The 13,503-nt window shown below is 39.8% G+C and overlaps 1 protein-coding gene across 4 annotated transcripts in view; it reads right to left on the bottom strand.

Moving 5' to 3' along the window:
* The window catches only part of LOC143275197 (mitogen-activated protein kinase kinase kinase kinase 4-like), a 331,965-nt gene that overhangs the window by 63,890 nt on the left and 254,572 nt on the right, over positions 1-13,503 (bottom strand). For 3 of the 4 annotated variants that reach the window (XM_076579163.1, XM_076579166.1, XM_076579164.1), the window contains exons 22-23: positions 13,210-13,453; positions 2,850-2,915 (exon numbers count right to left, since the gene is read on the bottom strand). In XM_076579163.1, the coding sequence (XP_076435278.1) occupies positions 2,850-2,915; positions 13,210-13,453 (310 nt within the window). The remainder of the gene's footprint in view (positions 1-2,849; positions 2,916-13,209; positions 13,454-13,503) is intronic. The other variant, XM_076579165.1, reaches the window with a different exon arrangement.

Genomic DNA, 13,503 nt, shown 5'->3' with positions numbered 1-13,503 from the left:
AGATCAGTGTGTACACCTCAACACAGTCATCACAGTGAGATCAGTGTGTACACTGCAACACAGTCATCACAGTGAGATCAGTGTGTACACCTCAACACAGTCATCACAGTGAGATCAGTGTGTACACCTCAACACAGTCATCACAGTGAGATCAGTGCGTACACTGCAACACAGTCATCACAGTGAGATCAGTGTGTACACCGCAACAGTCATCACAGTGAGATCAGTGTGCACACTGCAACACAGTCATCACAGTGAGATCAGTGTGTACACCTCAACACAGTCATCACAGTGAGATCAGTGTGTACACCTCAACACAGTCATCACAGTGAGGTCAGTGTGTACACCTCAACAGTCATCACAGTGAGGTCAGTGTGTACACCTCAACACAGTCATCACAGTGAGATCAGTGTGCACACTGCAACAGTCATCACAGTGAGATCAGTGTGCACACTGCAACACAGTCATCACAGTGAGATCAGTGTGTACACCTCAACAGTCATCACAGTGAGATCAGTGTGTACACCTCAACACAGTCATCACAGTGAGATCAGTGTGTACACCTCAACACAGTCATCACAGTGAGATCAGTGTGTACACTGCAACACAGTCATCACAGTGAGATCAGTGTGTACACCTCAACACAGTCATCACAGTGAGATCAGTGTGTACACCTCAACACAGTCATCACAGTGAGATCAGTGTGTACACCTCAACAGTCATCACAGTGAGATCAGTGTGTACACTGCAACACAGTCATCACAGTGAGATCAGTGCGTACACTGCAACACAGTCATCAGTGAGATCAGTGTGTACACCGCAACAGTCATCACAGTGAGATCAGTGCGTACACTGCAACAGTCATCACAGTGAGATCAGTGTGTACACCACAACACAGTCATCACAGTGAGATCAGTGTGTACACTGCAACACAGTCATCACAGTGAGATCAGTGTGTACACCTCAACACAGTCATCACAGTGAGATCAGTGTGTACACTGCAACACAGTCATCACAGTGAGATCAGTGCGTACACTGCAACACAGTCATCACAGTGAGATCAGTGTGTACACCGCAACAGTCATCACAGTGAGATCAATGTGTACACTGCAACACAGTCATCACAGTGAGATCAGTGTGTACACCTCAACACAGTCATCACAGTGAGATCAGTGTGTACACCTCAACACAGTCATCACAGTGAGGTCAGTGTGTACACCTCAACAGTCATCACAGTGAGGTCAGTGTGTACACCTCAACACAGTCATCACAGTGAGATCAGTGTGCACACTGCAACACAGTCAAATCAGAGTGTACACCTCAACACAGTCATCACAGTGAGATCAGTGTGTACACCTCAACACAGTCATCACAGTGAGATCAGTGTGTACACTGCAACACAGTCATCACAGTGAAATCAGAGTGTACACCTCAACACAGTCATCACAGTGAGATCAGTGTGTACACCGCAACAGTCATCACAGTGAGATCAGTGTGCACACTGCAACACAGTCATCACAGTGAGTACACTGCAACACAGTCATCACAGTGAGATCAGTGTGTACACCTCAAAACAGTCATCACAGTGAGATCAGTGTGTACACCTCAACACAGTCATCACAGTGAGATCAGTGTGTACACCTCAAAACAGTCATCACAGTGAGATCAGTGTACAGTGAAATCAGAGTGTACACCTCAACACAGTCATCACAGTGAGATCAGTGTGTACACCTCAAAACAGTCATCACAGTGAGATCAGTGTGTACACCTCAACACAGTCATCACAGTGAGATCAGTGTGTACACCTCAACACAGTCATCACAGTGAGATCAGTGTACAGTGAAATCAGAGTGTACACCGCAACAAAATCAACACTGCTCATGTCACGAACAAAGAGAGAAAGAAACAAAACAAAAAAGCAACAACTTATTATTCCATCTCTGTTTTAGGCTTTTTTCTTTTTTTTTTTTTTTTAACCACCCATGTAGTTGTGGGCTTTTCCCCTCTCCCCCAGGAGTTTGTTTCTTGCAAAGTTTAATTTTGCAAGTTTTGAATACATGGGATGCCTCATGAAATACCTGACAAAACACTCATTCTGGCCTGATTGAAAGCAGGATCAGGAGGTTGAGTGCATGTCGCCTATTCCCCAATATGTAAATGTTTGACACAAAAAAGAACGATCCTACATGTTCAGGTTTGTATGGGACAATCATACAATTCAGGTATGCATGGGACAATCATTCATGTTCAGGTCTGAATGGAACAATCATACAAATTCAGATCTGTATGTGACAATCATACATGTTCAGGCCTGTATGGGGCAATCATACATGTTCAGGTCTGTATGTGTCAATTATACATGTTCAGGTCTGAATGCGGTGGTCATGGTATTGAAAACAAAAGCACAATCATACATGTCTGGGTCAGAATGGAATGGTCCTGTGTACTGCAAAAAAGCACAATCATGTATGTTCTGGTCTTAATAAGGCAGTTCTTTATGATGCAGAAGAAATGGTCATTCAGGTCTGGATGGAGTCTTCCTGTGTTACAAATAACACAACCATACATGTTCAGGTCAGAATGTGGTGATTCAGTGTACTGCAGAAGGCACAATCATCCATGTTCAGGTCTGCAAAGGGTGGTCCTGGTACTGGAAAAAAGCACAACATGTTCAAGTCTGAATAAGGCAGTCCTGTATGTTGCAGAAGACATGGTCACACACGTTCATATCTGAATCTTGTGTGTTGCAAAAAACCTAAATATGTCTCATTAGAGGTGCCCTGATGCTGCAGACGACAGACTGTTAAGCCTCTGTGACAGACATGAGGTGGGGGCGTGAGGTCATTCACCTTTGCCTTGTCCACTGCGGTCCAGCAACATCAGTCCATTCTCTGTGCCGATCAGCAGGTTGACGCCTGTCATCAACAACAAAACACCTTATACTATCTTTCACTGCCAACTTAAATTTTCTCAACAAAGCCTCATTCATCTTCTTGTCTTTTAAAAATTCTATCATTATTATTTTTCAAAAAGCCCCCCATTTTTTTAGATGCCCATTAAAATGACTGTCTTGTAACAAATATCACCTATGCAAAATTCACTTACGTAATTAGATTTTTTTCAAGCCTCTTTTCAAAATTAACTTTTCTCAAAATTAAAGTATCTGCAAAATTCTGGTACTTGTACTTCTGGTCATTCTCTTTAAGCAAAACACATAGATTGTACTAAGTGACTCTGGAATACTACGTGGGAAGAGAGGACAGCAGCAAGCAACTGACAGAGAGACAGAAAGAGAGAGATTAGTACAGACAGCTAAATCATGTATACGCTATTGCCCCTCATGATGGGGTGCAGCTGAACAATCACAGAACAAACTGTCAATTCAGATTCAATGAGTAGTCTACCACCATTCCTTCAAGAAAAGGCATTTGATCAAAACTTATTGCTTTGTACTTTTAACCCTTTTGCTGCCAGGAAAATAGGATTTAACCCTTTGAGCCCCGAGTTCCTGAGCAATTTTAACCCTTCTGCCTGAGCTCCTGAGCCAAAATTTGCAAATAATTGGTATTAAACCCTTTGAGCCCTGACCACCGCTTTACCGGTGGTAGAGAAAAATGACATAATGCCTAGCCACTGGTTGAGCGGTGCGAAAACACTTGAAGTGTGCAGAGTCTCAACCTGGCCCATCAGGGCAGAAATCGGTGACAAAATGTGCAAGAAAACAACTGTACAGCAAGTAACTGATATGCTTGATGATTTATCGGAAGTAGAGCATGACAATGATTACTCTGATAGTGAGGTGGAATTCGAATCGGATGATTTTGCTACAGATAGTGATGTTGAAAATGAATCGGAGTATGCAGAATCAGCTGATCAAAGGAGGCGTGTCAGGTTGAGACTCTGCACGCTTCAGGTAGAAATCAATCTTTTTTATCCAAAGCACATGCACAAAACACAGTGAAAAGGCGCAGCCATGTTGGTACTACGTTTGCTGACGTCAGAATATTACGGTTTTTCTGACTGACTCTTCAATATAAGTCAACCAATAGCAAAACACGACACAAGTGTTTACCCACCGCTCAACTGGTGGCTAGGCATTATGTCATTTTTCTCTACCACCAGTAAAGCGGTGGTCAGGGCTCAAAGGGTTAAGTGAAATCTATCTGCCACAGTTTTTTCACAAAAAACGGGTATTGATTTTCAAAAAATTCTGTGCTCTTTGTTATTTGAGAAAGACCCATAAAAGTATATATTTTCTGAAAGGTAAATGAAAAAGAATACAAAACACATAATGCTTTCCCATTTATATATTTTTAGTGACATGCTGTTGTTTTGAAATCAGTGTTTTGTTTTTTGTCACATTTTCAACTTGTTCACTGCAAACATTAGTCAGGTAATTTGCACTAAAATATCATATTTTCGGGATAAATGGATATCTGCACACACAAAATCATACTAGAAAAACCACAATAATCTTTTTTTTTTTTTTAAAGAGACAGATACACAATGCATTGTGACTTCTCCAAGTGATAATATGGATGTGAGGCCACGCCCCCTCAGTCTCCACCCCCCTCCTCTTCACCCCTCTTACATGATCACTTTATCCAGTTCTCATCAGACCACGTTGCCTGAGTGCCAAGAAAATCGCTCACACTGTGTCCTGCTAATAATTCAGTTAGTTTGTGTCATCTGCTATGGTTGTGCAGGCGGCATCACTCACTGATTGTCGTATCTTGGCCACTCTCTTGATTGCTCCCTTTATTTTCTATCGAATCGTCCTATAAAAATGTTCATCACTGTCTTCTCCTTCGAATTTACACTTCAATTCTATCTGAACATCAGCTAAAGAAAGCAATCTTGGTTATTTAGTTCCCCACAATCGCATGTCTTGAGCACGGCGTCAGTCTGACATATTGTTGAGCGAGCAAGGACAGGAGCTAGGCAAAACACTGCGACAGTGACCCAACGAAAACGTTCAAATAAAGGACTGCCTCATGACGTAGATGGGGTTTCTCGCCATGAATAGAATCTATAAAGATTCCATAAGCTAAAGCAACCAGCATTTTCGTCAACGAACTGAATGCAAACCAGGGAAAAGTCTGAATATTTCGATGACGAGTTATCTCGTCATTGTGGCAGCTAAGCGTACATGCTTGTGATGATGAGTTATCTTGTCATATAGGCAGCCTAGGGATTAGCAGTATGTTCACAACTGATGCTTCAGTTCAGTTCAGTTCAGTTGCCCCATGGCGGTTGCCGCTGGGGCGCTACAGATGACCTGTCAACCAGTCCTCTCCATCCATCCCTGTCTTTCGCACATTTGACCGCCTCGCCCAGCTTCAATCCTGTCCATTCTGTGATGTTGTCTTCCCATCTCTTCCTCTGTCTTCCTTCCTCCTCTGACTGTTCCCTGGAGCAGTGTCTTGGCAAGCCCCTCTCCTCTTGTTACGTGGGTGAACCATTTTAATTTGCGCCTCTTGATGGTGGTGAGAAGATCTTCATAGGGACCAATGGCTTGCCTTATTCTGTTTTTGACTTCCTCATTGGTTATGTGGTCTTTGTAAGAGATGCCAAGCAGTCTTCTGAAGCATCTCATTTCTGAGGCCTGAATCCTCTTCTCTAATTCTGCTGTAAGGGTCCATGTTTCACAAGCACACAGGAGAACTGAGTAGATAAGGGAACGCATGAGTCTTATCTTTGAGCTGAGCTTGACTGCCTTGTCCTTCCAAATGGTGTTCAACTTGGCTAGTGTTGCAGCTGTCATTGCAATTCTGGCTAACTATTGCTCCAAGGTATTTGAAATTCTTCACGGTTTCAAGCTTTTCTCCGTTGGCAGTGATGTCAGTTTGGATGCCATTGTCATTGTTTGTCATCAGTTTTGTTTTGTTTGCACTGATTTCCATGCCGTAAGCTGTGGCGGATCTGTCTAGTTGCCTGACCAGGTTCTCCAGTTCTTGTTCTGAGCCTGCGAGTCCGTCAGCAAAACGCAGGTTTGTGATTGTTCTGCCACCAATGCTGACTGTTCCTTGGTGGTCTTCAAGTGCATCTGTCATAATTCTTTCAAGGAAAACATTGAAGAGTGTCGGCGAGAGCAAACATCCTTGTCTCACTCCAACTGTGGTTCGGAACCAGTCTCCAATGTCCCCGTTGAGGTAAACTGCACTGCTGGCATTCTCGTAGAGGTTCTGTATGGCGCGGATGAGGTTTGCGTTGATGTTGTAGTAGTTCATGGTCGCCCAGAGTGCCGCATGCCACACTCTGTCGAATGCCTTCTTGAAGTCTATGAATACGTGGTAGAGTTCTTGTTGGTGTTGAAGGTATCTCTCGCTCAGAATCCTCAGATTGAAAATCTGCTCAGTTGTGCTGCGTCCTGCCCTGAATCCTGCCTGCTCTTCAGCTATAATTGCTTCAGCCTGGGGTCTTAACCTGTTCAATATGATCCTGAGCATCACTTTGCTAGGATGGCATATCAGGCTGATGGTGCGGTAGTTATTGCACTGTTGTAGGTTGCCTTTCTTGGGTATGGTGATCACTAAAGACTGGGTCCATTGTGTTGGCCACTCTCCTGTCTCCCAGATCTTCTGGCTGATTGCATGTAGCGCATCGATCATAGCCTCACCCCCTGCTTGTACCAGTTCTCCTGGGATGTTATCAATGCCTGCTGATTTTCCTTTCTTCACGGACTTCACTGCTTCCTCCACTTCTTCTCTGAGGATGGGGAAGCTGTCTGTGTCTGTTGCCGGAGGGGTGTTGAGCTTCTCTGTGTCTCCTGTTGCACGGTGTGAGTATAGATCTGCGGTGTACTCTGTCCACCTGTTCAAGATGTCTTTGGACTCGGTCAGACACTTCCCGTTTTTGTCGAGAATGGTGCTGGGCCGTCCTTGCTTGCTGCTGGTGAGGTCCTTCACTATTTGGTAGGCCTTCTTGGCGTTGTTTTCTTTGAGGTTCCGTTCAATGTTGTTGCACTGATCGGTAATCCAGTCTTCCTTTGCCTTGAGCATGCTCCTCTTGACCTGCTTGTCTGCTTGCCTGATGCTAGAGTAGACTAAATCAAATAGGACTTGAATATTTATAATAATAGTGGAGTGATGGCCTAGAGGTAATGCGTCCGCCTAGGAAAAGAGAGAATCTGAGCGCGCTGGTTCGAATCACGGCTTAGCTGCCGATATTTTCTCCCCCTCCACTAGACCTTGAGTGGTGGTCTGGATGCTAGTCATTCGGATGAGACGATAAACCGAGGTCCCATGTGCAGCATGCACTTAGCGCAGGTAAAAGAACCCATGGCAACAAAAGGGTTGTTCCTGGCAAAATTCTGTAGAAAAATCCACTTTGATAGGAAAAAACAAATAAAACTGCATGCAGGAAAAATTTTTTAAAATGGGTGGCGCTGTAGTGTAGTGACACACTCTCTTTGGTGAGAGGCAGCAGCCCAAATTTCACATGGAGAAATCTGTTGAGATGAAATACAAATACAAATAATTTTAACAGTATATACTGAGCTTTTTAATCATTTAAGGCAGGACAGCTGAACACAAAAGGTACTTCATCTTCTTTTATATTATTACACAACAGACAAGTTAAATCCTTTTCAGTCTGCTATCTGTAATGATAATAGTGCGCAGTAATTTTTGTGCAGTAATTTTGAGACTTCCATTCTGAACCTTGCTGTAATAATTTTCAGGTGCCTATCCAGAGTCAACATTGAATACATTCTATTATCAGGTATGGTACAAATGTTCTATATATATAAAAAATCTGTCACTATTTGTGAAAAGAAAATCTCCTTCTTGAAATCTACACGTCTTTCTTTAATTAAAGGAACATCAAAAGTTGGTAATATCATCAACACCTTGATTTATCCAAACATTACTAAAACCAAAGATATACAATTTACTATGAACATCTGAAGCCCAATTTCTTTTATAATGTGCATCCAAATCAAACAACATTTTGTATGCTTTCCATAGTAAACTTGATTTGGCCAGTATCAAACAGATTTCACAACTGAATTCATGTATATTGGGCACCTATTTGTCTCTCCACATATAATATTACTTGGCATTTGCATTTTGACGCCTAGATTTTTTTATTTTTTAATTTTTTTTTAGTGCAAAAAAAATTACATCTTTTCATAATGTGATCAGCACTGCCTAGACCCCATACATCAGCTCGATAATGGATATATCTGTGTGTCAAACATTCTCAACTGCAAAACAAGATGAGTACAATTTAACCTGAACAATATACAAAACACAGCATTTTCTGCTCTGCTGGCAAGATTCTGACATGCTGCACCAAAACTCAACCTTGCAGAGAAATAAAAGCCCATGTACTTATACACATTAAAAACAGGTATAATATTTCCACCATAAGCCCAGTGTTCTCTGGCTGCTTGGTATCCACCTTTTCTAAAAACAATCATAATGCTTCTATTCATGTTTACTTTAGGATAAAGAGCTGAAGCTGCACAGTGCAGACTGTTTAGTTGTGTTTGCAATCCAACTGTTTCAGATAGTAAAGCAACATCAACTGCTGGAAGTAATATAAACATTTCAAAATATTCATATGTAAACATTGCACTGTTTCTAATCACTTCCTTGGTTAATTCATTTAACCACAAAGAAAAGAGCACTAGACGAGTGACATCACCTTGTTTTACTCCACAAGTGTAAATAATGTAATGTCAGTGTTGCAGAGGAATGAACTTTGGCCCCGACCTTCATGTACATACTATGAATACATCTAAAAAGTTTGCCTCTAATACCATATCTAATAAGTACAGGCCTCACTAAATTTCTTTTAGATGAATGAAAGGTTTTCTCAAAATCAATGAAAGCAACAAAGAGTTTACAGTTAAAGCAAAACTGTTTTTGTATTGGAGCTAACAGTGTAAACATATGGTCAGTAGTATCTTTTAATTCAAAACCTGTTCGATATTCACCCTTAAGACTGTAACTCTACCCGTTCCAGCATTCTAAAATTTGAAATTGAAATGTTAAGTTCACTGTTTGTGTCACATAGTGATATCCCTCTTTAATTGTTAGGATCATTTACATTGCCTTTCTTAAATAAACTTTATCACCAACACATTTCAACATCTTTCCAATAATTCCATCTGGACCAGCTGCTTTGTTCTTTAATTTTCTTGTTGTTAACAATACTTCTTATCTTGATACTGTGTATTCACAGAACTAACATTGTTGAATTCATCATTCATATAATCATCATCACTATTCACAAAACAGACTTCAGCCACAACTGTATCTGCTTCAAGCAGCCGTTTAAAATGTACATACCAGTGATCAACTGTGAAACTACTAAGTGTGTGCTTTCTCTTAAAATAAATTCTTTGAACATTAAAGAAAAAGCTTTTGATTGTTTATTGATGCTACAAGTTGTCCCAATAGTGAATAGTTGTTTACTATCTAAGAGTCTTTAATACTCCCTTCTCACTACACAGTAAGCATGACCATCAACACTGTCCCTTGTCTGAACAAAAGAAGAAGAAAAAAGTATATATATATATATATATATATATATAAAAAGTAACATCTGCATTTTTCTTTCTTAATCTTCGATGCATTCAATGTCATACCAGTCACAATGTTCATTAGACTTATTCAAATCAAATTACCTTTTCATACAATTAGCAATGGTTTTATTTTTAATACAATTAACAAATGTGTTAAAAGCTTCACTGCAGTAATTATCAATTAAACTACCAGCAATAGCTTTATCAAGAGATGATATGACTTCATCAGAATGCATTTCACTGACCTGGGTTCCACACAAATGTGTCTACATACTCATTCTTCTTTTGCACATTTGACAGCATCACATTAAGTTCAGTAAATCCTAAATGCAGTTCAATGGGAAAATGATCAGATTCCAGCCTCTCTGATATTAGTAATGAACATGAAGACCCCCCCCACCCACCCAAACAAAAAAAAAACCCCATTGCTCTAGACATAAAAAAAAATCATTTACACTGCTCCCTGATTCAGATATGCAAGTAAAATTCCCATCAAGATTACCGTTACATACCCTATTGAATATACAAGAGAGAGAGAGGGAGAGAGAGAGATGTAGATGTAGATGTAGATGTTTTATTCGTATAGGCCATAGCCCCTTAGAAGGGGGTACACATGGAATTGACATTAAGTCGCATATTACTACAAAGAAAAATTATGTTACATAAGCATTGCGTTGTTTAAAAGCTCTATGCAAATATAAAGCAAAATGTTGTACAATAGTTTCGTTCGTAGACGACAATAACAAAATTAGTTTAAATAAACAAGGCTGTCTATAAAATTTGAGTGGAATTAATCGTTCTCTAATATTTCTCAATGCTGGACAACTAAGCACAAAATGGACCTCATCTTCAGTTGATTCTTTGCATAATGGGCATAACAAATTACAAATGTTTGACTGCCTATAACGATACTGATGAGTAAAAATATCAGAGACACCGAACCTAAATTTCGTCATTAAATACTTCAAACCTCTAGCAATATGCATACGCATATAAATTGGAACATTATGCAAATTATTGATCATTCTGTATAGCTTAAATCTGTCACTGTCCTGGATATGAGAATTCCAACTTTGCCATCTGCAATCAACCAATCTTTCGCGGAACACACGAATAAAAACATTTATATCTTCAACACCTTGATTTAGCCATACAAAACCAAAACCGTACTCATATAATTTCTTTCTAACATTTGAAACCCAATTTCTTCTACCCTTATTATCTAAGTCTAACAACATTTTGTATGCTTTATATGGCAATCTGTGTTCATCCATTTGTGTTAACTTAAGCCAGTACTTAATACATTTAACAGTAGAGAGCAACGATACTGGGTATCTGTCAGTCTCACCATAGACGAGATCATTTGGTGTCTGAAGGGAGACCCCTAAAAATTTTTTCAAAGCATATAGATGAATTTTTTCACAGTGTATAGCAGCAGAGTCAAGACCCCATAATTCTGCCCCGTACTGTATCATAGGCTGGATCTGAGAATCAAATATTTTTAGGAATAATTTCAGAGATTCATTTTGTACTAATGACAATTTCTTCATGACATATAACAATGCATTTTTTGCTCTACTTGCAAGGTTTTTACATGCAAATGTAAAACTCAAACGTGTAGAAAAATAAATACCTAAATATTTGTATACATTCACAATGGGCATTATGGTTCCATTATAGGTCCATCTTTCTCTTACAGACAAATAACCTCCCTTTCTAAATACAATTATATTACTTTTACCCATATTCACTTTTAGTTGCAAAGCAGCAGCGGCTCGTTGTAGACTATTCAACTGACTTTGTAACCCTATTACTGTTTCTGATATTAATACTACATCATCAGCTAAAAGAAGAATGAAAATTTCCAAAACATCGCCTATGAATGTTGCACCGTGTCTTCCATTTTTAATTACTTCCTCTGTCAATTCATTAACAAATAAAGAAAACAAAACTGGACTACAAATATCACCCTGTTTAACCCCAGATGTACAATTGATGTATTCTGATAAAGCAGCACCACATCGCACCCTTGCCTTTACAGAATCATACATACTCATAATACATTTATAAATTTTTCCACGTATTCCATTTTTCAATAAAATAGGCCAAAGTATACTTCTATTGACAGAATCAAAGGCTTTCTCAAAATCAATGAAAGCAACATATAATTTGCGATTTAAACAAAATTGTTTCTGTATGAAAGCCATTAACGTAAACATATGGTCCACAGTAGTGTAATTCCGCTTAAATCCGGCTTGAAATTCTCCTGTAATATTGTGTTCCTCCATCCATTCCTGGAGTCTCCTATTTATTACAGCGCTATATAATTTGCTACATACGTTACACAGGGAAATTCCTCTATAATTATTGGTATTCTTAGCATCACCTTTTTTGTACAATGGAAGAACAATTGACTCAGTCCAACTTTCAGGATAGATACCTCTATCAAATAAATAATTGAAAAACTTAACCAGGAAGTCTATAACTAAATTAGATTTGCATGCATTCTTTAACAATTCACATATAATTCCATCTGGTCCTGCAGCTTTCCGCTTCTTCAATTTTCTCAAAGCAAACAAAATTTCCTCTACTGAAATACAACGATTCAAACTATCGTTATCATCATTATCTATGAAATGCTCTTCATCAATGTTGCTCTCATTATTTTCATCAAACCCCTGTGATAGATTACTAATATGATCTTCACTTTTTTCTAACAATTCTTTAAAATGTAGGAGAGAGAGAGAGAGAGAGAGAGAGAGAGAGAGAGAGAGAGAGAGAGAGAGAGAGAGAATGTGAGAGTGATCTTTGCCAATGCAAATTTCTTGCCAAAATATATTTTTTGTAACATTTCCTAAATGCATAGTTCCATCTACTTTCAGGAAAGGAGAAGTTATGATCATTCAAAGGCTGGTATCTGTATCAAATCTGAAAGACGAGTAGTGAAGTAAAGAAAACAAAAAAGACCAACAGATGACATAAAACTGCTAATAAATATCATTATTCATATTTCTAATCATCCCGACCATTATTTTTAATTGGCAAAAGAAACTACATGATATATTGTCAGATGAGTGTGTGGAGGAGAAGGAAGGCGGTGGGTAGTACAGGGTAATTTGGGAGATGGTGTGTGTGTGTGTGTGTGTGTGTGTGTGTGTGTGTGTGTGTGTGTGTGTGTATGTATGTGTGTGTGTGTGTGTGTGTATGTGTGTGTGTGTGTTTGTGTGTGTGTGTGTGTTGGGGCTTGTGTACGTTTATGTGCATTTGTTTGTGCTTTCATATCTGAGACAGAATGTTTGTTGCATATGTGTGTGTCTGCATGTTTTACATTTATTTGCTTATTTATCACGATCATTGTCTTTTTTTTAGTTTTTATTATTATTTTTTTTATTATTATTCTTTTCTTCTTCTTTTTTTTTCTAAAGGCCTGACTAAGCACGTTGGGTTATGTTGCTGGTCAGGCATCTGCTTGGCAGATGTGGTGTAGCATATATGGATTTTTCCGAATGCAGTGATGCCTCCTTGAGCTACTGATACCGATACTGATTGTCAGATTACATGAACATGTTTGGCATGGAAAAACACCAAAATTACCTTACAACCTAACCTCAGAAAACACTCCAAGTTAAACGATCATCAACAAACATTAAAAGCCCCAAACCAAAAGAACCACCTACCCCACAAGGCCGCACACAAAATGTCCGATCCAAAGCGCTTCTTGTATTTCCTGATCTCAGGTGTGTCCCCAGCGCTCTCTGAAGTCTGGGAAGGCGTGACATTGACGTTGATCTGTGACCCCCGCCGGGACTGCGAGGACAAGGAGGTGAGGGTGCCCGTGCCGCCCCCCGCACCAAAGCCAAAGGCCGAAAAGGATCTCTGATGACGCATGGAAGGTTGTTGCTGGCTGACTGCCTGTCGGTACTGCAGGGGGGTGATGGGACATGAGAACAGTTTGGCAGATGGATAGACAG

Source organism: Babylonia areolata, chromosome 30 (assembly GCF_041734735.1).
Source record: "Babylonia areolata isolate BAREFJ2019XMU chromosome 30, ASM4173473v1, whole genome shotgun sequence".
In the NCBI taxonomy this organism is placed as follows: Eukaryota; Metazoa; Mollusca; class Gastropoda; order Neogastropoda; family Buccinidae; genus Babylonia; species Babylonia areolata.
Note: the sequence above shows the minus strand (reverse complement) of the source record. Positions and strands in the feature narration are given on the sequence as shown.